The following is a 24,519-nucleotide window of genomic DNA, read 5'->3' as shown; positions in this document are numbered from 1 at the left end:
TAGACAAAGGAGGAGGAGAAACAGGTAGGAAGGGCACAGACAGTCGGTGAAGCCGAGGCTCAAACCCCCATGGCCATGGAGGGTATGTTTAGTCCGCAGTCAGGAGTGTTAATGTGGTGCCAGACTATTGCAATATTGTAATAGATTCTGCTTACTAGTTTGTAGTAGTGCACTATATGAGGCATAGGGTGCCATTTGGGATGCAGGTATATTTTTCAGTCCACATACAGTTCATCCCTGCACCAGAAACCCATTCTGAAATGCATTCTCTGCAGACGTATAAACAGCAGAATGAAATTGGGATAGGGAGAGGAAAAACACAAACTCCGATGCTCTGGGCTGATTGCCTACTCGCGGGTCAGAGCCCCGGTGTCCAAACCACTGATGTTTTTGAGATGATCTGGCGAGTTCGGGAATCAGTGGGAAAAGACTCCTGGATTATTACCAGATGGGAAAGAGGCCCGGCGAGCTCCTTTCCTGTTCCTCCACTCAGCCTCCGCCTCCTGTTCATGAACTCGCCAGGCCATGGCTACATCCCAAATGGCATGCTATTCCCTACATAAGGCACAACTTTTGACGAGAGCCCTATGGACCCTGGTCAAAAGTAGTGTACTACATAGGTAATAGTGTGAGAGCGAGAGAAAGCGAGTGAGAGAGGCAGAGAGAGAATGAGTGCACAGTTACACCACAACACCCCTAAAAAAAAAAATCACATGGCTCCCCCCCCAGTGGCACCCCCTCCCGCCTCCAAACCGAACAGGAGAATCGAGAAACCTCCTGCACCCTTTCTCTGGTATGCCCCCACGTTGGCCTGTGCTCCTGTGGAATTCACATAAACCAAAGCTAATATTGATACACCTGCTGTCGGAAAAAGAAAAATACATACCTGGCTTTTCGTAAAACCAACTTATATTCATATTTCAGCTAAAAACCTAATTGAATAATGTTACAAATTAAAATGGGTGTCAAGCACATTGGATATGACAAGTGAGTTAGCTAGCTAGTAGTCTCCGAAATCATGCATAATTACATCAGATACCCGATTAAGTTCTGAGGGGAAATGTATGAGAAAATGTGCTAGAACGAGGAGCAGAAGCAGGGCGGTAGCTCCTCCCCCTTCTCTCTGCAAGTTTCAGTCAAGTCTACGGGCCCCCTCCCCTTCTCAATTTCGAAAGATGCGCATGCCACAAAGGATAAGCTAGGTAGCTACTCGACTGTCTGTCATTCATTCCTTTGTTCCACTGCTGAGGAACTCATGAACTGCCTGCAGGGAGATGATACACACACCGGCATAGAATTGGATACAACAGAAACTGAAACTCTCTGAAACTGTCATATTCCCTCTAGTATACCACATTGAAGCATTAGAAGGGTCGGGACCGTGTGACATGATGTACAGTATGAGAGTAGATTATTTTATCAGTAGTTCGAGGAGAGACAAACCATCTTCAGTGGCCTTGTGATCAGCGTCCACCTGAAATTGGAAGGTTGGGCGTTCAATCCCCAGTCGAGCCATACCAAAGCCTCTAAAAATGGAAACGGATGCCTTTCTGTTTGACACTTAGAATTAAAAAGATAGATTGGGGGTTAGGGCCATGCGAAAGACTAGTGTCCTGTCCAGAGGGCGTGCTTGTACATCAAGCGGCATCACACTACAGAAACAGGAGATACCCTATGGGCAGTTCTGGCTCAGACAAGACTTATCTGTTCAAATCTTACTTTTCACCCCTATGATAGATTGTTACATAGACCCATCATTTTTGACTCAATAATCCTGAGCTGAGCAGGCCTGATAATGGACAAAAGGATATGAGTGTGTGTAGGTATGTTAGTTTTGTTCATTTTGTGAGGAGAGACGTGGAGAGGAAATAGTAAGGGAATGAAAATGTGTGAGGTGTATGCATGTAGGAGTACGTGTGGATGTGTGATTGTGGTAAGGAGTGATTGAGGGTGAGATAAATATTGAGCACAGTGAGCATGTGTGTGTAACTTAAAGATACACTGTCAAACATTTGTATAATTACAGCCAATAGTTTTGAAAGTAGCGCCCAGGAGCCGAATGTGGTCTACGAAAATTGCGTACTACGTCACAAACAGTGCCTTCGGAAAGTATTCAGACCCCTTGACCTTTTCCACATTTTGTTGTTACAGCCTTACTCTAAAAATGTCATATGATTTTTTCCCCTCATCAATCTACACACAATACCACATAATGACAAGCAAAAACAGAATGACTGTTTTGCTAATTTATAAAAAATTAAATTAAAATAAAAACATTGAAACATCACATTTACATAAGTATTCAGACCCTCTACTCAATACTTTGTAGAAGCACCTTTGGCAGTGATTACAGCCTTGAGTCACCGTAGGGATGGTGCCAGGTTTCCTCCAGAAGTGACGCTTGGTATTCAGGCCATAGAGTTGAATCTTGTTTCTCATGGTTTGAGAGTCTTTGGGTGACTTTTGGCAAACTCCAGGTGGGCTGTCATGTGCCTTTTACTGAGGAGTGGCTTCCGTCTGGCCATTCTACCCTAAAGGCCTAATTGGTGGTGCTGAAATCATTGTCCTTCTGGAAGGTTCTCCCATCTCCACAGAGGAACTCCTTTGGGTTCTTGGTCATCTCCCTGACCAAGGCCCTTGTCCCCCGATTGCTCAGTTTGGCCCGGGTGGCCAGCTCTCGGAAGAGTCTTGGTGGTTCCAAACTTCTTCCATTTACGAATGATGGAGGCCACTGTGTTCTTGGGGACCTTTAATGCTGCCAACATTTTTTGGTACCCTTCCCTAGATCTGTGGCTTGACACAATCCTGTCTCGGAGCTCAACGGACAATTCCTTCAACCTCATGGCTTTGTTTTTGCTTTGGCATGCACTGTTAACTGTGGGACCTTATAAAGAGCCGTGTGCCTTTCCAAATCATGTGGTACATTCAATTGATTGGACAAGTGGACTCCAAGTTGTAGAAACATCTTAAGGATAATCAATGGAAACAGGATGCACCTGAGCTCGTTGCAAAGGTTCTGAATATTTGCAAAAAAAAATCAATATGGGGTATTGTGTGTAGATTGCTGAGGAATTTTGATTTATTTAATACATTTTAGAATAAGGCTGTAACATAACAAAATGTGGAAAAGGTCAAGGGGTCTAGGGCACTGTATGTGCATATATGTGCACCACGTCATTGCTCTCTCTCTCTCTCTCTGCTGTGTCCACTGAGCCGTTGGTCTGCCCTGCAACCTCATTGGATAACACTGGGCAGGCCTCTTGCTAGCCGTCACTCAAATGGCAAGGGGCAGAAGCTCATTGGCTGAAACTCGATTTACTAGGGGGCTGGTGCACGTGGGGAAAATGTAGCGGAAAAAAATGGCACCCATGGATTTCGTGGATAATTGAGGTAAAACAGTAATTCTGCTCATAGACTATGCAGGTTTAAACTACACTTTCACACATCCAGCCCAAAGTGGGAAGTCTAAAAAATAAGCCAAAGTACCATTCAATCTCTTTAGGTATGATGCTCGGCCTTGATGACAGATGTGTGTGTGTGCCATTGAGTGTGTATGGGGCATATGGGTCCTGTATGTGAGGATAAGATTGAGATTGCTTGCTGCTAACGAATGCATGCACACAGATGATCTTCTACTCTAGCCCATTCAGGGTTGGACAGGAAAGGAGAGGAAAGACAGGCAAGATGGAAGGAAGTCATATAAGGCCCCGGGAGGACCAACAGGAAGCTGTAGCAACTAAACCAGACTTCTTTCCCAACCTATCCCATGAGGTCTTTGCCCTGGAGCAAGCTCAGAACCCGTATTCATCAACAGTCTCAGAGTGCTGATCTAGGAACATGTCCTCCCTGTCCATACTAGTCTAATCTCAGTGAGATGTCAGAGATCAGTGTCTTGGGCTTGGCACCGCTATGGTATTTGCCAACTCCACCCCTACATCCACCACCACCACAATTCCTCCCCCCACTGCTATTCTTCCCTCAGACCCTTTTGATGAGCCACAGTGTACCCCCCTCTGGTCCAAGTGAGCCCTGGATCAAGCCCTGCTAATGGGGTTGGCTCAGGACATGGAGGGCTGGCAGGAGAGGAAGGTGAGGGAGATGGAGAAGGGGTGGGTGGGTAAGGGGAGCAAGAGAAAGGGAGAGAGAAAGTGAGGTGAAACCAGAGAGAGAGAGAAAGCAAGAGGGGAGGGCAAGGAACGAAGGAAGCCAGTTGGACAGACATGGACAACCAGGGAAAGAGGAAAAGAGAGGGAAGAGGAAGTAGGGTGCATCCCATGGCCTCCGCTGAGGGTAGTCACCCCAATGGGCTCTCAGGGGACGGAGGGCTGTTCCCCGTGTTGCACAACACATTCTTGTTCTCATCCGGCTCGAAGGACCGTTCCCCCACAGCCGGGGAAACGTTAGGGTAGGGTTTTTAACATCCCAAGTTAGTTGACTGTAAATCTCTCTGGATAAGAGGATCTGCTAAATGACATGAGTTTAATGTCACATGAAACATAGTAACTAGAATGTACATTAAAACAACTCTTTTGTGGTGGGGTCTTGCCATGCAAAGATCAAAGGTCAAGGGTCAAGATTCTGGTCTTGGGCCGGACATTAGTTCTGGAATGGTGGGATTAAAACTGCCCCAGATTAATCTCTGCTGGGGGACAGACAGGGAGAGAGAACACATGGGGAAAGAGAAAAGGACAGAGAGAAACAGAGACAGAGAGACAAAAAGAGAGAGGAAGAGAGATAGAAAAAGATAAATACAAAGACGGAGAAAGAGAGAGACCGAAAGAGAGCGTGAGACGGAGGCAAAGAGAGAAAGCCTCCTCACTAATCTGTCATCTGCCCCCTACCCATGTCAGATGCCCACTAGTATTGATGTTGTCGCACCAACTGGGCTAGGCACAACAATCTACTCCCCACTTACAGCCATCCAGAACAGCCTATGATCCAAGATCATAAGACTTGGACACAAGTACAACACACCTTCAATCAAAACAAATACATACACAATCAGGTTGTACTGTAATATCCTTTCATATACTTTTTGAAAAATGATTAGTTGTTAGTTACAAACACAATCAATAGATTTGATTTACTTTCTTCGCTGCCCAGCCAAACCTCTTTTTTTTTCTTATGTCGGTCTCTCACTCACTTTCTCTCCTCTTTCTCTTTCACTGTGCAGTGTATGGAGGTAGTGCCACGGTTGAGTTTGGCCCAGTGTGAGCATTTTGTGTGCACATGGCAGCCATATGTAGACATTTCTACAGCACTGCAGAAGCCAACAGAGACCTGAATTCCACTGCATCTATCCTAATGCCATCAGCACTCATTTCAAATGTCACCCACGTTGTCCCCAAACAACCTTACACTTTGGCTCTTTTGCCAGGAATCTCAAGAGGCATTTCACCTAACCACACTGGCATCACAACAAACCAGCACACCACAGACAAGCATACACATATGCAATGCGAGCACGCACACTTACACACCCCCCACAGCATTTACAGAATTACAGAGAGAGCCCATTTTCAATTATCCAAATGTGAGAGCAATTCTGTTTTGATGATTAAATGTTATTACCCAAGATGGAATTGCCAGAAAAACAAAAAATGTACTGTCCCCACTCCACCCAGAGTAAAATTTTCACACGTGGCATATAAATCATTGGCGTGTGCGTGCTGTGAAAACGACACTGGGAAGAAACCATTTAAGTCAATTAATGGAAGCTAAACATTCTGTATCAGGAAATGCTGTGGCCTGCCCTAAATGGCTATTGTGATGAGTGGTATCCATTAACTTCTCTGATGTGGTCTCCATTATACTTGTCCAAATCAATTGCAATTGTTCCCAGGTTCCTTTGGATTTGTTTGAGAGTTAGCGAACGGAAGGATCTCGAGAGGTTAGACCGAGAAGGTTGTAAAGAACCAAGAGGCACAAAGCCCAATATGCTGTGGTCTTGACATAAGAATGACATCAGTTAGCGAAATATGACACAATGTCCTATGCCTGTACTTCATGGTATCTGTGGACCAATCGGTGATGGTGTATGAAGATCAACATGGTTGAATCAATAAATGTATTTCTTGCAGTGTTTTACTCAGCTGGCACTACAAAATGTCGAGTGGCATGAGTGTACATATCCGACACCGACTCTCAGTATCTCTAATAAAACAGGTGTCGGCCCCACTTTATATCGATAGTCCCATATCTGTTGACAAGCAACTGCTTGCCATGGTTACAGTTAGGTTTAGAGTAAGGGTTAAGATAAGGTTTAAGTTTAGGATAAGTGTTAAGGTTAGGGCTAGGGTTCTGGGATAGTTAGTTGAAATGTTGTTGACAGTTACTGAACATCTACAAATGATCTATTTGGGACTATCCAAATAAAGTGTTACTGGGGTGCCAAAACATTTTAGAACTAAATCTATATAGTGACTTCTCTGGGAGACACCATTTGTGGAGTTCCAGGCCCCCTGAAAAACATACAGAGATGGTTTGCTCCGCTGTTTGGCCCAGATATGTCACTCCTACTCCAAACTCCACCAAAGCTTAGTTCTCTTTGTGAAAAAAGGAGCTGCATTTCATAATAATAATCCCTCACTCCCGGTGACATGGAAACACACTCAGTTATGTTTTTCATTACATTTTCCCCCACTACTTTCTCCCTACTGTGTTGTGCTAAACTTCAGCTCAACATGACCTCAGTTTTGGTGTAAAGTCCTACAGGCAGATGATCAGATATCCAATTGACTAGATGTCTGGTGAACAAGTAAAAAATGTCAGCAATTTGATTGCAGGATCAAACCAGGTATCCAGATAACTATACCAGTAGGTAAGACCATTTAAGCAGATGCCCATACAGACGACCTGTCAACCAGTTGGCCATACATCAAGACCAGTTGAGCTAACCATTTGTCTAAAAATTGGTTGACTCAAAATTTGATTAACAAGACTATTGAGTGATTCGATGTGAAACCCAGACCAAAAAAATATTTGGGGGATTTTCACGCACATTTAATCCATAGAATGGTCCTTTGGAGGAAGGCTTGTTGACATATACTTAAAAAATATATAAACGCAACATGTAAAGTGCTGGTCCCATGTTTCATGAGCTGAAATAAAAATTCCCGAAATTCTCCATACGCACAAAAAACATCACTCTCAAATTTGGCGCACAAATTTGTTTTCATCCCTGATAGTGAGCATTTCTCCTTTGCCAAGATAATCCATCCACCTGACAGGTGTGGAATATCAACACTGATTAAACAGCATGATCATTACACAGGTGAACATTGTGATGGGGACAATAAAAGGCCATTCTAAAATGTGCAGTTGTCACACAACACAATGCCACACGTCTCAAGTTGAGGGAGCATGCAATTGGCATGCTAAATGCAGGATTGTCCAACAAAGCTGTTGGCAGATAATTGAATGTTAATTTCTCTACCATAAGCCACCTCCAACATTGTTTTAGAGAGTTTGTCAGTACGTCCAACCAGCCTCACAACCGCAGACCATGTGTAATCACACCAAACCAGGACCTCCATATCCAGCTTCTCCACCTGCTGGATTGCCTGAGACCAGCCACCCGGACAGCTGATGAAACTGAGGAGTATTTCTGTCTGTCATAAAGCCCTTTTGTGGGGAAAAACTAATGTTGATTGGCTGGGCCTGGATCCCCAGTGGGTGGGATCCAATTACAATCTTGTCTCATCGCTGCAACTCCCCAACGGGGAGGCGAAAGTCGAGAGGCGAAAGTCGAGTCATGGGTTCTCCAAAACATGACCCGCCAAACCATGCTTCTTTTTTTTTCTTGAAACACCGTACATCTAGCGACCTGGTCAGCGTGCACTGCACCCAAGGATATCCCTGCCGACCAAACCTTCCCTAACCCGGACGATGCTAGGCCAATTGTGCGCCACCCCATGGGCCTCCCGGTCGCGGCCGGCTGCGACAGAGCCTGGGCTCGATCCCAGAGTCTCTGGTGGCACAGCTAGCACTGTGAGGCAGTGCCTTAGACCACTGTGCCACCCGGGAGCCCCAAACCACGCTTCTTAACACCTGCCCGCTTAACCCGGAAGCCACCATTACCATTCAACTGACGACTGAAGTCAGGCTGCAGGGGCTCGGCCACCACAAGGAGTCGCTAGAGCACGATGAGTGCCACCGGCCAAACCCTTCTCTAACCCGGACGACGCTGGGCGAATTGGGCGCCACCCTTCGGGACTCCTGGTCACGGCCAGTTGTGGGATCGTAGTGACGCAGCGGTCTAAGGCACTGCATAACAGTGCTAGAGGCATTACTACAGACCCTGGTTCGATTCCAGGCTGTATCACAACCGGCTGTGATTGGGAGTCCCATAGGGCGGCACACAATTGGCCCAGCGTCATCCGGCTTAGGGTTTGGCCGGGGTAGGCCATCATTGTAAATAAAAATGTGTTCTTAACTGATAAATAAATATTTTTAAAAGATGGCTGGAATGGTAGGAAAGTTTGCATGCTTCATCCCACTTCTCCCATCATCTGATTTCTCCCTCCACAAGCCTCCACTGGTGTATATACTGTAGTATAGGCTTGCACAACGCTCTTCCTGGAGCCCTAGGATTTCAGGCCAACCCAAATTTTTTAGCACATCTGATTCTACTTATCAGCTGCTCACCAAGACCTTGATCACGTTCCCCTGCTCAGACGTTGCATGCATCAACCAAATGGTTGCATGTCATCAGCTGTGCAGTCGGCCTCCAGATTGCTATAATATATGATGTGGTTAGTTGATTCGTATAATAGCTGGAACAGGATACCTGGAAAGGAGTCAAACGTGTTTGATACAGTTCCATTTATTCCATTCCAGGCATTACAATGAGCCCGTCCTCCTATAGCTCCTCCCAACAGCCGCCACTGTATGTAAAATACCTATCCAGGCATTGTAAGATCTGGTATGCGCCAGCAACGTCTGAGCAGGGAAACACAACCTTTAACTAGCTGAATCAGGTATGTTAGGTTAAGGTTGGGCAGCCCTGCTGTTGTTGATGATGGAAATATGTTTTTCTCCCCAACTCACCACCAGTTCAGAGAAACGTGCGTGTAGTTCCTCGGCCGGGGGCATGGGGGCACTGAACTCCAGCAACTGCAGGGGCACGCTGTCCTTCAGGTTGATCTCCAGGGGCTCGCTGCTGCCAAAGCAGCACAGGAACCCCAGGGCGGGGCGCGTCCGCTTCCGCGGGGGCATCGTGGACCACTGGATAGTAGGGGACGAGAGGGGTAAGGGGGGGGGGGAGTAAAGGGGTGGTGAGGCTGCTATCTAGGGGGCATGATCTGAAAGACAAGAGAGAAAGAGAGGTAAGGCTAGAATTAGGGCTAAACAACCCAAGAGGGTGGCTTGTCATGGCAACATTGTGTTGAGAACTTCACAGCCTGAAATACGCAAAGATATAGTCTTGTACAATCACAGAACCTACTAAGGAGTAAAAAAAAAAACAGGCATAATAATATATGGATACTGTGAATCAATATTACAGCCTCATCTGCAATCATGTTGATAGCCATATCCTCTTCCCTGACTCACCTTTTATATTTTCTTTCCAATTTGTTGTACTGGTATATAATGGGACACAAGGTTTGCCAGATCTTCCCCCAACAATATTCCTAGGTAAGCAGGTTACAGTAAGTTGCCATAAATCCGTGAATGAAGGGCCAGCGAGAAAGTAAAAAGTGAAGAAGGCTTCACTTCCAGAAAACCCTCTCACTGAGCCAAGAATGATGATGCGTTTCTTTCTATAAAACCACACTGAACCCCTCACCCATGTCCACTCAAGGGGCCAGACTATATTCCCCACCTTCTCGCTCTATCCATCCCTCCATGTCGCGCAGGGGGTATAAGGGAAGGGATGGGCCACAGCGGCCTGAGATGCGGTCTGCAGGGACTGGCACCCATCTCCTCTCTGTGCATTCGCACAGGCCCCATCTGGCCTTCTTCGACCACCTACAACGAGGCCTCTGTCTGTGTGGGGCGAGGGCGCAGGCAGTGGCACTAAAAGCTGGCCGTACCATGTTTGCTCCTTCACTCAAGCAGCATAAAAAAAGATGGGGATGGGGGAGGACAAGACGGGTAAAGGACTCTGTTTGCACAGCAATGGGCTGGCTATACTCAGTGACAGAGTCCAAAATAAGGGCAGATTTTTCAATGAGACTAGGCGACGAGAGGACTTCCGAGCTGCAGAGATTAGAAAAGGATATAGGTGGTCGGTTGCGTATGAATGCTTACTCCCATACCGGTGTTGTACATGTAGGCACAGACGCACGCACAGATGTATTTATAATCATTCACAAAGCATAATAATCTATAAGCATTTGAAAGACATAACATTGGCCCACTATTCCCGTTACTTTTAACCAGAGGCCAAGTCTCATGCGTCTCTCTTGCAGGTTCCCTAAGCTTTTTCTCAACGTAGGAGTGAGTTTCCAGTGCACTCTCTAAAAATATATGGTAGCCAACTGTAGCAATGTAAATTCTTTATGAATATGCTCCTTTCTCAACAGAGTCTGAGGGGGGAAAAAGCTACAACAAAAAAAACCTTGGTTCCTCTAGTTCTCTCTCTTATTTGTTTTTCAACCTCCGACACCTGCTCTCTCTTTATAAGCAAATTAAGAAACATTACACTAGTTACTGAAACAGAAGCACGTTATATAGGTGGTCAGGCACTCAGGAAGAATCAAATGTTTTCCATAGAGTCCATGCAAATGATAGGGTAATCAACAGAATGTAGTTTGCCAATGAGAAATAACAGACTTGCTCTGACCCTCCTAAGTAAAACAAAATATTTGTGTGTATGTGTGGCTGTGCTCAATGTGTCTTTGTAGGTTTGCAAGCCAGTACGTCAATGTATACTGGTTTATACATTATACAGTATGTGCGAGTTTGACATTGCATCTGTGTGTTTGTGGATGTGTGTGTGTTTGTACAGGCACAAACACTTGGGCACACACACACGGGTACAGACAAAAAAACAGACAAGCCGTAAACATTTGCAGGGGAGGTGTGACATTCCAATGCTATCAATGAACCCATGGAAAACACCTGGTAGTAGCATTGGGCTAGCGATGTCTTAATGTTACTCAGGTGTTTACATCAGCTTTGCGGTCAGATTCCACAGTAACAGAATTGAGCTGAGACTGATTTTTGACTTAAAAGACCATTGATTTCAAAAATATTTTGGTTATTGTGTGAAGGGGATTTACACATGGTAACGGAATTGCTGTAATGGAATTTCATCATGGGTTCCTGATCTGTACTACACAGAAATGTATAATTATGGATATGAATATAATTATCCAGACAGACAGACAGACAGACAGAGAGAGAGATATATATATATATATATATATATATATGCAATATCCTCCTTTGCATTTTGAGGTTTTATCCTGCACACAAGCTATTATTTTAATGAGCTCTGCCCCCAAACAAGACCAAAATTGGTTAGTCCGGACCTGACCAAATCTGAACCAATCATAGACGTCTATAGTACAGTACAGCACAGTAGAATTCAGTATAGATCAGTAGAGTGTTGTTCATTACAGTACAGTATAGTTCACTACAATACAATGCATTAGTGTGATGAATAACGATGAGTGTCCTTGAGATCTCTCCAAGCTGTGCGTGTGTGCGTGTGTCTGTGCAAGTATGTGCAGGTGCGTGTGTCATGAACGAGTATGAAAGAAGAAATTATAAGCATATTAGTGTGTGTGTGCGGTGTGCGCGTGTGTGGTTGCATGAAAGAGTGTATGAAAGCAGAAAAAGTGTGTGTCCATGTGTGAGCTCGTGTGTGTTGAGAATGTACACTGAGTATATGAAACATTAAGAACACCTGCTCTTTCCATGACATAGACTGATCTAGTGAATCCAGGTGAAAGCTATGATCCCTTACTGATGACACCTGTTAAATCCACTTCAACGGGTTAGATGAAGAGGAGGAGAAAGGTCAAAGAAGGATTTTAAGCTTTTAGACAATTGAGACATGAATTGTGAATTGTGAATTGTTCTTCAGAGGGTGAATGGGCAAGACAAAATATCTAAGTACCTTTGAATGGGGTATGGTAGTTTTATTTTATTTCACCTTTATTTAACCAGGTAGGCTAGTTGAGAACAAGTTCTCATTTACAACTGCGACCTGGCCAAGAATAAAGCAAAGCAGTTCGACACATACAACAACACAGAATTACAGGTAAGATAAGGGAGGTAAGGCAATAAATAGGCCATGGTGGCGAAGTAATTACAATATACCAATTAAAAACACTGGAGTGATTGATGTACAGAAGATGAATGTGCAAGTAGAAATACTGGGGTGCAAGTAGAAATACTGGGGTGCAAAGGAGCAAGATAAATAAATAAATGCAGTATAGGGATGAGGTAGATTGGATGGGCTATGTACAGGTGCAGTGATCTGTGAGTTGCTCTGACAGCTGGTGCTTAAAGCAAGTGAGGGAGATATGAGTCTCCAGCTTCAGTGATTTTTGCAGTTCGTTCCAGTCATTGGCAGCAGAGAACTGGAAGGAAAGGCGGCCAAAGCAGGAATTGGCTTTGGGGGTGACTAGTGAGATTTACAGTGCCTTGCGAAATTATTCGGCCCCCTTAAGTTAATACTTTGTAGCGCCACCTTTTGCTGCGATTACAGCTGTAAGTCGCTTGGGGTATGTCTCTATCAGTTTTGCACATCGAGAGACTGAACATTTTTCCCATTCCTCCTTGCAAAACAGCTCGAGCTCAGTGAGGTTGGATGGAGAGCATTTGTGAACAGCAGTTTTCAGTTCTTTCCACAGATTCTCGATTGGATTCAGTTCTGGACTTTGACTTGGCCATTCTAACACCTGGATATGTTTATTTTTGAACCATTCCATTGTAGATTTTGCTTTATGTTTTGGATCATTGTCTTGTTGGAAGACAAATCTCCGTCCCAGTCTCAGGTCTTTTGCAGACTCCATCAGGTTCTGATCAGGTTCTTCCAGAATGGTCCTGTATTTGGCTCCATCCATCTTCCCATCAATTTTAACCATCTTCCCTGTCCCTGCTGAAGAAAAGCAGGCCCAAACCATGATGCTGCCACCACCATGTTTGACAGTGGGGATGGTGTGTTCAGCTGTGTTGCTTTTACGCCAAACATAACGTTTTGCATTGTTGCCAAAAAGTTCAATTTTGGTTTCATCTGACCAGAGCACCTTCTTCCACATGTTTGGTGTGTCTCCCAGGTGGCTGTGGCAAACTTTAAACAACACTTTTTATGGATATCTTTAAGAAATGGCTTTCTTCTTGCCACTCTTCCATAAAGGCCAGATTTGTGCAATATACGACTGATTGTTGTCCTATGGACAGAGTCTCCCACCTCAGCTGTAGATCTCTGCAGTTCATCCAGAGTGATCATGGGCCTCTTGGCTGCATCTCTGATCAGTCTTCTCCTTGTATGAGCTGACAGTTTAGAGGGACGGCCAGGTCTTGGTAGATTTGCAGTGGTCTGATACTCCTTCCATTTCAATATTATCGCTTGCACAGTGCTCCTTGGGATGTTTAAAGCTTGGGAAATCTTTTTGTATCCAAATCCGGCTTTAAACTTCTTCACAACAGTATCTCGGACCTGCCTGGTGTGTTCCTTGTTCTTCATGATGCTCTCTGAGGTTTTAACGGACCTCTGAGACTATCACAGTGCAGGTGCATTTATAGACTGCATTTATAGACTTGATTACACACAGATGGATTGTATTTATCATCTGTCGTCATTTAGGTCAACATTGGATCATTCAGAGATCCTCACTGAACTTCTGGAGAGAGTTTGCTGCACTGAAAGTAAAGGGTCTGAATAATTTTGCACGCCCAATTTTTCCGTTTTTGTTTTGTTAAAAAAGTTTGAAATATCCAATAAATGTCGTTCCACTTCATGATTGTGTCCCACTTGTTGTTGATTCTTCACAAAAAAATACAGTTTTATATATTTATGTTTGAAGCCTGAAATGTGGCAAAAGGTTGCAAAATTCAAGGGGGCCGAATACTTTCGCAAGGCACTGTACCTGCTGGAGCGCGTGCTACGGGTGGGTGATGCTATGGTGACCAGTGAGCTGAGATAAGGCGGGGCTTTACCTAGCAGAAACTTGAAGACGACCTGGAGCCAGTGGGTTTGGCGACGAGTATGAAGCGAGGACCAGCCAACAAGAGTGTACAGGTCGCAATGGTGGGTGGTATATGGGGCTTTGGTGACAAAACGAATGGCACTGTGATAGACTGCCTCCAATTTCTTGAGTAGAGTGTTGGAGGCTATTTTGTAATTGACTTCACCGAAGTCGAGGATCGGTAGGATGGTCAGTTTTACAAGGGTATGTTTGGCAGCATGAGTGAAGGATGCTTTGATGCGAAAAAGCAGATTCTAGATTTAAATTTGGATTGGAGATGCTTAATGTGAATCTGGAGGGAGAGTTTACAGTCTAACCAGACACCTAGGTATTTGTAGTTGTCCACATATATTAGTTGTCCGCACATGTAGTTGTCCACGTAATAGGTGCCAGATGCACCGGTTTGTGTCAAGAACTGCAACGCTGCTGGGTTTTTCACGCTCAACAGTTTCCTGTGTGTAACAAGATGGGTCCACCACCCAAAGGACATCCAGCCAACTTGACAACGGTGGGAAGCAATGGAGTCAACATGGGCCAGCATCCCTGTTGAACGCTTTCGACACCTTGTAGAGTCCCGACAAATTAAGTCTGTTCTGAGGGCAAAAGGGGTGGGGGTGTGCAACTCAATATTAGGATGGTGTTCCTAATGTTTGGTATACTCAGTGTATAAGCATATGAGTGTGAGTGTGTGTGTGTGTATTTGCATGAACAAGTGTATGAAAGCAGAAAGTATGTGTGCATATGGGTGTGTGAGTGTAAGCACATGATCAAGTGTATGAAAGGAGAAATTATAAGCACATGAGTGTGTGTATACTATATCTCCAGCCTCCTAGAGAGGACCACGTGTGGCCAGTCTTCACTCAGCAACAGTCCCCCTGGCTCTCTTCCAACCATGCCCAGGGAAAGTAGGCCAAGACATCCACTCACATACACTTGTACACTATTTCCCCAGCTGTGTGTGTGTCTGTGTGTGTGTGTGTGTGTGTGTGTGTGTGTGTGTGTGTGTGTGTGTGTGTGTGTGTGTGTGTGTGTGTGTGAGGGGGAGTAGGTAGGGGGATAGAGATGATAGAGAGTTAGAGATGTAGAGCGAGAGAGAGAGAGAGAGAGAGAGAGTGTCTGTGTGTATATCCCCAATAGCTGCTCATCCTTCTATATGATCAGTTTCTGCTTCCAAATAATTAACTCTTTTATTTTCTGTTTCATCTCTCTTCCTCTTCTCTCCCTCCCCTCCTCCTGTTACATCTTTCTTTAGGGGTTAGAATTGTAACTCCCCCGCCATTACCCTCTTCTAACAATAACTTGTATTTTTTCGATCTCCCTTCTCTTTCTTGTATTGTCGGATTTGTCCGTTTCCCCATTTCAGGCACTCTCTGTCTCTTCTCATTCTCTGTCAGTCTTCCCTCAACTTATTCTTCTTCAAATACTGTAATTTATTTACATACTACTCTTTTATTTTCCTCTCACTGATCGTAACCTTTGGCAATCCCACTTCTCTCTACATCTCCTTTTGCTTTTTTTCCATTTTCTTTTTGTTTCTGCCTCGCGCAGTCATTCCTTTCCACTCCTCCTCTCTGGTTTCTCATCTCGCTCTCCGTCCCCATCCCCCTCCCCCTCCCATTTTGTGTCAGTGAGCTGTCAATCCACCTAGGCTCACACAGACTCCACATTACCACAACTCCACATCAAGCCAACTCTCAGTCAAAATACTCCTAGATTCCAGGTTTACAAAAACAAAACAAACCTCATTGAAAAGTCTGCCTTAGTATCATCCACACTGATGCTGTTCATCAACACACAATCTACACCGTTGGCTCAGTAAGCTAAAGGGAGGATCTTGAGAACCGCCCGCCTTTCCGTCATCATTTGCTCCAGGTAGAAATCGCATGAAACCATCTCGCTCACATTCTGTTTCACTGACAAGTGTAGTAAAAGGAAACGTGAATACAGCAGTCAGTCTGCTTGACCATACTACCAAAAATGATAAACTGACCCTAGAGCAGGGTCTGTGGTCCCGTGTGTCTCAGCTGGTAGAGCATGGGGCTTGCAACACCAAAGTTGTGGGATCGATTCTCATGGGAGACCAGTAAAAAATGTTTACACACACACACACACACTACTGTAAGTCGCTCTGAATAAGAGCATCTGCTAAATGACTCAAATGTAAATGTCTAGCGATGGCTTTATACAACTCGTCTAAATCCAGCCCACGTGATGGCAGTCTAGCTCAGAAACAAGGGGAGAGTATGAGCAAGTCTGCCTGCACACCTTTCTGTCTTTCCCTACATGCGTGTGTGTCACTCACGGCAACACAATATTCTCTAGAGTGCGACTCACAGGGGATCATATATACAATGCCTTCAGAAAGTATTCATACCCTTTGACTTTTTGCCCTTTTTGCACTTTTTGTGTTACAGCTTGAATGCTAAATGGATTCAATACTTGTTTTTACCCATCTACACACAATACCCCATAATGACAAATTGAAAACATGTTTTTAGAAATCTACAGATACACCAGTGGAAGCTCCTCAGAAAAAGAAGGGGAGAACCATCCTCCTTAGTGAAATTTCATAAAAATTAAAACAGTGAAACACACACAAAAAAAGTTGTTTTGCAATGAAGGTCTATAGTAACTTCAACAGCACTCTCTGGGGTAGCGCCATAGTGTAGCCGGAGGACAGCTAGCTACCGTTTTCCTCTGGCATTGACTTCAATACAAAAACCTAGGAGGCTCGTAGGCCTCACCCCCTTTCATAGACCTACATGTTAATTATGACCACTTCCGGAGGATGACCTCCAACCAATCAGAAGCTTTGCAGTATGAAAAGCTTTGCAGAAAACTGACGTTTTCCATCCAATCATAGGATTAGGATCGGAGAATGAACATACTGTATGTAGCGTGTTATATTTACAGCTACGTCCCCTCCTGTTCTCTTAATCAGGGGGGATGACAACTCCACTCCACTACCATTGTCAACTCTCTCCTGACATGAAATGAAGCCACGTCACATGTGCCCCCTCGTCCATTGGCACATTGAATGTTTCCTCTCCAAGCACTGTGAGTACTCCTAGCAATTCTCTCTCATTACTGTATGTAAAGTCAATCACATACACAAACATAATCACATGGTGACCAACTGGCAAGTGTCTTCATTGACATTTTTAACCTCTCCCTGTCCGAGTCTGGAATACAAACATGTTTGAAGCAGACCACCATTGTCTTTGTGCCCAAGAACACTAAGGTAACCTGCCTAAACGTCTATGAACCCGTAGCACTCACGTCTGTAGCCATGAAGTGCCTTGAAAGGCTGGTCATGGCTCACATCAACACCATCATTCCAGAAACCCTAGACCCACCCCAATTTGCATACCAAACCAACAGATCCACAGATGATGCAATCTCCAATGCACTCCACTGCCCTTTCCCACCTGAACAAAAGGAACACCTATGTGAGAATGCTATTCATTGACTACAGCTCAGCGTTTAACACCATAGTGCCCTCAAAGCTTATCAATAAACTAAGGTCCCTTGGACTAAACACCTCTCTCTGCAACTGGATCCTGGACTTCGACGGGCCACCCCCAGGTGGTGAGGATAGGTAAAAACACATCCGCCACGATCATCGTCAACACAGGGGCACCTCAGGCGTGCGTACTCAGTCCCCTCCTGTACTCCCTGTTCACTCATGACTGCACGGCCAGGCATGACTCCAACACCATCATTACATTTGCCGATAACACAACAGTGGTAAGCCTGATCACCAACAACGACGAGACAGCCTACGGGGAGGTGGTCAGAGACCTGGCCGTGTGGTGCCAGGATAACAACCTCTCCCTCAACGTGATCAAGACAAAGGACATTATTGTGGACTATAGGAAAAAATAGGACCGAGCACACCTCATTCTCATCGACAGGGCTGCAGTGGAGCAGGTTGAGAGCGTCAAGTTCCTTGGTGTCCACATCACCAACAAACTAACATGGTCCAAGCACACCAAGACAGTTGTGAAGAGGGCACGACAAAACCTATTAAAGCTCAGGAGAAAATATTTGGCATGGGTCCTCAGATCCTCAAAAGGTTCTACAGCTGCACCATCGAGAGTACTAGTTGCATCACTGCCTGGTATGGCAACTGCTCGGCCTCCGACCGCGAGGCACTACAGAGGGTAGTGAGAATGGCCCAGTACATCACTGGGGCCAAGCTTCCTGTCATCCAGGACCTCTATCCCAGGCGGTGTCAGAGGAAGGCCCTAAAAATTGTCAAAGACTCCAGCCACGCTAGTCATAGACTGTTCTCTCTGCTACCGCACGGCAAGCAGTACCGGAGCGCCAAGTCTAGGTCCAAGAGGCTTCTAAACAGTTTCTACCCCCAAGCCATAAGACTCCTGAACATTTCATCAAATGGCTACTCAGACTATATGCAGTTCCCCCCCCCCCCCAACACCCCCTCTTCTATACTGCTGGCTACTCTCTGTTGTCATCTATGCATAGTCACTTTAATAACTCTACCTACATGTACATACTACCTCAAATAACCGGTGCCCCCGCACATTGACTCTGTATCGGTACCCCCCTGTATATAGTCTCGCTATTGTTATTTACTGCTGCTCTTTAATTGTTACTTGTTACTTTTATCTCTTATTTGTATTTTTAAACTGCATTGTTTGTTAGGGGCTCGTAATTAAGCATTTCACTGTAAGGTCTACACCTATTGTATTTGGCGCATGTGACTAATACAATTAGATTTCATTTGATTATAATAATGACTTACTCCTTGATTAGACTAACTCATTCTTAGCTCTTTTGTCTAACTGTGTAGTGTGTTGTGTTATTGTTATTTGTCTTCCCAGTCAAGTCCTGCACTGAAGTCAAGCCTCTGAACACCTCAACTCAAGTCTCATACCCTCTCATTCAATCACTGTATTACCTGTATTCTTAGCGCTTCGCCTGTCTACCGGAAGTTGATGCTGTTGCTATGCAACCTCTTGATAGCCTGTTAGCATAACAGATTACTAGCTAGACATCTTATGACTTCGCATGTGTTCGTAAATTTAATCTGGAGTGCCAGAGTGCCCTCTGGGTAAATTCAGAGCGTTTCGCTCTCAGAGTGTTCAGAGTGCATACTGGACCCTCTGGCCGAGGAGTAGGGATGATCTGAGTGTTCTGACCTCACAATGGCAGTCAAGCACCCAAGCTAACTGGCTAACTTGCTAGCTACTTCCAGAAACAAATGAGAGAACACCCCACCCTGACCATTTTACTTTCATTTTTTTTTTTTTTTTTTCACTTTATTTAACCAGGTAGGCAAGTTGAGAACAAGTTAACTTTAACTACAATTACTTGCACTAGCAGAGCTGGTGAGGCTGTTTTTATGTTATCCAAAGTGTTGGTGACTAACGGTGCTGCTGGCAACAATTTAATTATGCTTTTTTGCCAACGTTTACTGACCCCGGTCACATTCAATGGGTGTTGAGTGTTCGTAAATTCATCAGTTATTCTGCCATTTTCTTCAAATATGAAAACATTGTGAAGCCACGCCCATTTTCGGAAGAATTGCATTATGGGCCCTAAAAGCACAGAAATAGTGTCCACTGCTTGTATACTTCGTACTTTGGCGAAAGTAGTATGACATCCGGGAACTTTGGCATACTAACTATATCCATATTATGACCAATAAGCATACTACATACACAGTTTAAATCACAAATAGTATGGTTAGTACAGCTAGTATGAGTATTCTAACACACCTCTAGTTAAGCTGCAGCTTGCACAGAACAAAGTGGCACGTCTTGCTCTTCATTGTAATCAGAGGGCTGATATAAACACTATGCATGCCAGTCTCTCTTGGCTGAGAGTTGAGGAGATACTGACCACATCACTTATTTTTATAAGAAACATTAATGTGTTGAAAATCCCAAATTGTTACAGAGTCAACTTACACACAGCTCTGAAACACACTTACCCCACCAGACATGCCACCAGGAGTCTTTTCACAGTCCCCAAACCCAGAACAAATTCAAGAAAGCGTACAGTATTATATAGAGCCATTATTGCATGGAACATCTCATGGTGCTTAAATATACAGCAAACCTGGTTTTAAAAAACAGATAAACACCTCACACACAACTCCTCTCTCCTATTTGACCTAGATAGTTTGTGTGTATGTATTGATATGTAGGCTACGTGTGCCTTTAAAAAAAAGGTCCATTCTGTATATTTTTCATCCTGAAAAACTCCCCAGTCCTTGATTACAAGCATACCCATAAAATGTTGTGTTGTGATTGAAGTTCTGGCATTTTCTGGTCTGGGAGTACTGGTTGAGGTTGAGGGAGGGAGATCGAGAGAGACACACACACTATTCTTTGGATGAAAATCATTACGTATTATAATTTTTTTTTTAACACACAGACACTTAATTACTACACAAAACTGATACTCCCACATTGCCTACAAAATAATGTGGGAGCGAGCTACGCAGCAACCGAGACACACCACCACCCCCCTCCACTTTGAAGACAACACACTCTCATTCATGTTTTTCTTTCCATCTATATGTCTTGTATTGTAAATGTTTTGTATGCTTTGGCAATACATAGTGCCTGAATGTTGGGCCAATAAAGCAAGTTTGAATTGAAAAGAGAGAGGAGAGAAAGAGAGCAAGCGAGACTGTCATGGTGAGACAGAAATGCAAGACACTTACCACACATTGTTCTAGCCCTGATAAAGAATGTCAGTCTACAGGTTGCACCGGGGCAAGGAGGGTACAGGTGGCTTAGTAACCAAACATTGGCGGGGAGGGGGGCTGTGCCTTGCTGGCACATGCAGGCCTATGTCAACAGATACAGACATAGATTATGGGGTTGGCATGAGGTTGGCATAGGGGCTGGGAATGCAGCGCTAATTAACAGAACATGCTGGAGTGCACGTACCGCTGATGTTGATGGTGAACAAATTGGATTTATTTGTCTGTATGGTATATGTTATGTATGAACTGTATGTATGTGTATATATACAGTGTGTATGTACTGTATGTATATTTATATTATTTTACTGCTCTAGGGATGTAATTATTGATTGGATAACCTTATTTATTTATTTTTTTCATTCTTTTTGCGATGCGCAATGCCCAGAACACCGGAAGAAGAATTATCATTTAATTAACATAGTGAATTATTGTAATGTTTGGTTATGTGTCAATTAATCCCATAAAGGATGGGTTGCCAATTGGCGATTTGACAAGAAAATGTCATTCATTCAGTGCAGTATTCCCATGCCCCTAGTATTGTGTGTATGTGTCAGACCTGGGCAGAAAATATATGTATTTTGTAGTTTATTTGAAAATATCAACTTTTGAAGTACTCGGGGAAGTCGATATGTTTTAAGTGAGAATAGGAATTGGTCTGAAGCCAAAAAAGAAAGGAAATTCACATGAGCACCACAATGCCTATTCCACCCATGCTCTACCATGTCTGGGGCATTTGGCAGGCAATTCCCCAGACAGACATGCCCTCTCAAATGTACCTAAAACCCTTTTTACTGTCTGTCCGTCCAATGACTAATGGATAAACCCCCAATTCCTACCCTCTCTGGCTTGGAGACAAATCTCTGGTCATGAATGGGCCACTGGAAACCTCTTCTCCCTTGGGACCAGCTACCTTTGTGTTCCACCCACTGAGGTCAGTATGGAGCCCCTTGGGAAATCCTAACCCTACACATCAGTCTTCCCTGTCAGGGTCAGAGGCCAATGTTGTGCAGCGATAATCAGTTATGTTAGCGTCTAAGGTAATGCATTGGAGGCCAACGGTTACAGTCCTGGACATTTTGTACCGTGTGGAAAAGCAGTTGGTAGAGCAAGGTGCTTGCAACACTAGGGTTCTGGGTTTGATTCCAGCTGGGGCCACCGATACGAAAATGTACAGTGTGCATGCAATCACTTTGGATAAAAGTGTCTGCTAAATGGCATGTGGACATGGCTAGCAATGACAAGCTCACATTACTGTATGTATGCATCACTGGTTTCTCAGGGCAGGTTTCATCAAGAGGATGAAGGCAGGACAAGGGAGTTGACGTTTTGGTGAAATTGGAACTATGGCTGAGGGCGATTCCAGCATTATGGATGAGGCATTTGGACGCAAAACCTCTACTTTAATGTTTCATAGAATGGACAAAATATAAATGAAACATTTAATGTGTGTGTCTACAGTAGCCCTTGGAGGGAGTGTATGCCCAAAAAGGCAGACTTGTAAATATTGGCATGTGGAAGAAATAAAGCAAATTATTGGTCGAATAAAGCCTGCACTGCAACATGTACACCTATTGCTGGGCATACACTAACACGGATTTGCCACGTTTTTGCTGTCCCTGATACATTTTCATGATCAGGGTGAAATTCAATGAACTTGGTCTAGGATCAGTACATCAGGACTCGTGTAGTTTGAGTGGGTCAAAGACACCGACTACGGCTGTTCCGTTCTCTAGACCCCTGTCGGATGCCCCGATCATTTTCTGTCAGATATCTTGGTCATGCATCTTGTAGAATGAGCAGTGCCACAATGCGATTGGGAAAGGACTACTGCCAATAGCCAATGAGCACTCAGCGTTTGAGACCAAAACAATGATGGTGAAGAGGAAAGCAACGTGTGGAACTGAGGTTATGGAAGACAGACTGATGGAGCAGTGGAGAGAACACAGCTGACGTTTCAATATGAAATGTTTTATATTTACCTCCAGTTCCCTCTGTAAAATAGAAAGTCCATATTGTCCACTTATGCCCAACTGTCCACTTATGCCCATTTGCAGCTCCACGTTCTGCGCCTCCGTCTCTTTTTTTAATGTTTCTGCACAAAATAATGTGCACACTACGCAGGGCAGGACCAACTAGGAAATAATTGTGTAATAATCTTAGAAGTTGTGTAGTGTATGCAAGGCATTAAGGACAACTATGAAAGTGGTTTAATTTTAAAAATGATGCTCAGGTTGACTTTCCCACAGAATCGCCCCTAAACATTTGTACCACAATAACTAAAATAACGAGAACGATACGAAAACGTGAGTGTTCAAGTTGGATGGGTTTAGGTGGCACAAAAGCCTTAATGTTTCCTCTGCAGTAGTTAAAGTAAATTAGGTGGGGCCTGTATGTTTACACTGAGCCATTTAAAGAGACCATTTTAGGTCAATGACAGGCCGGCCGGCGTCCTCGTCTGAAATAATGGGAAAGAGGATTTAGTTTGGACAATTCTGGAGGGGCCCTGTAGGGTTGTTGTGAACGCTGCAGGCCAGGATATTTTTCAATGTGTGCAACGTTAAATATTTTCCCTTTCACTTTTAGGGCATGTGTGTGTAGGCTAAATCTGAAGGCGGTTAATTTTAGCAGTGATAGCATGACTCCTTTCCAGAAGTGTCTTGGTTACATTGAGTGGCACACCAACAAATCAATTCAACAAGTATTATATTAGAATCTTTAACATGTTTTACTCTAACTTGACCTGAAATCAACAGGATGTTGTCAAAAAAACATTTTGGAGTCTGCTCTGTCTATAGTTAAGGTACAGAGATTAGGTTATGCCCCAAGCTGCCTCTATGGCCCCCTGCCTCCACCCCTAGAATGCCTCAGGGTTTTGAGTGACTGCTGATAAGGTTGTGTGTGTGAGTGTGACGTGCCCGTCTGCCCATATCTGTCCCGAAGGGCCTCTACCAGGATGAGCAAAGGATCTGAAGATTGGAAATTCTCCCCTCCCTCTATCCTTCCCTCGCTCTTGCTCACTTTCTCCCTCAATTACTTCCTCTTCCCTTGATCAGATAAAGGAAAACACGAAGAGGACTTGGTATTTGCTACTGAAAACCTATTCAACTGGCCAATTCAAAAGCATCCATTCAGACAGTCTGCATCTTCTGGGACAGTAAAACCAGGTTCTACATTTAGAAATGTACAACATTTAAAAAATGTATTTTTCTTAAGTGAAAAAAAAAAGGCAATGTGGTCCTTCCCAGTTTCAAATCCATTTATTTGGACAGTACAGTTCATCACTTTGGACTACAGTACCAAGTTTTTTAGAAATATAAGAGCAACATACAAAAAAACATGGAAACTACAGTAAAAACTGGTCAATAGGCTACAATAGTGTTTCCCTTAGGATTATTTTCCGCTGCTAAATGAATATAGGGAAACGCTGGGGTACTTGCACAGTTCTTAAATGTATTTAAGAAATCACATATTTATTTCTGAAACATAAGGTTTTCTCGAGAGAATGCCAGTTATTTTAGGAATTTATGAATCCATACAGTTTTCTTTGAAAATAAGCAATAGAGCTCCAGTCAATAGATGGAAGGGGAACCATTACACTCCACAAAAACAGGAAATCCACTTCAGAATGGTTCA

At 44.1% G+C, this 24,519-nt stretch overlaps 1 protein-coding gene across 6 annotated transcripts in view; it reads right to left on the bottom strand.

Moving 5' to 3' along the window:
- The window catches only part of LOC139385206 (dishevelled associated activator of morphogenesis 2), a 228,096-nt gene that overhangs the window by 116,683 nt on the left and 86,894 nt on the right, over positions 1 to 24,519 (bottom strand). For all 6 annotated transcript variants that reach the window (XM_071130316.1, XM_071130319.1, XM_071130317.1 and 3 more), the window contains exon 2: positions 9,049 to 9,302. In XM_071130316.1, coding sequence (XP_070986417.1) covers positions 9,049 to 9,216 — 168 coding nt within the window. In that variant the 5' untranslated portion in view covers positions 9,217 to 9,302. The remainder of the gene's footprint in view (positions 1 to 9,048; positions 9,303 to 24,519) is intronic.

This window comes from Oncorhynchus clarkii, chromosome 26 (assembly GCF_045791955.1).
Source record: "Oncorhynchus clarkii lewisi isolate Uvic-CL-2024 chromosome 26, UVic_Ocla_1.0, whole genome shotgun sequence".
Classification (NCBI taxonomy): Eukaryota; Metazoa; Chordata; class Actinopteri; order Salmoniformes; family Salmonidae; genus Oncorhynchus; species Oncorhynchus clarkii.
The sequence above is the reverse complement of the archived record's forward strand: the minus strand, read 5'-3'. Positions and strand labels throughout refer to the sequence as shown.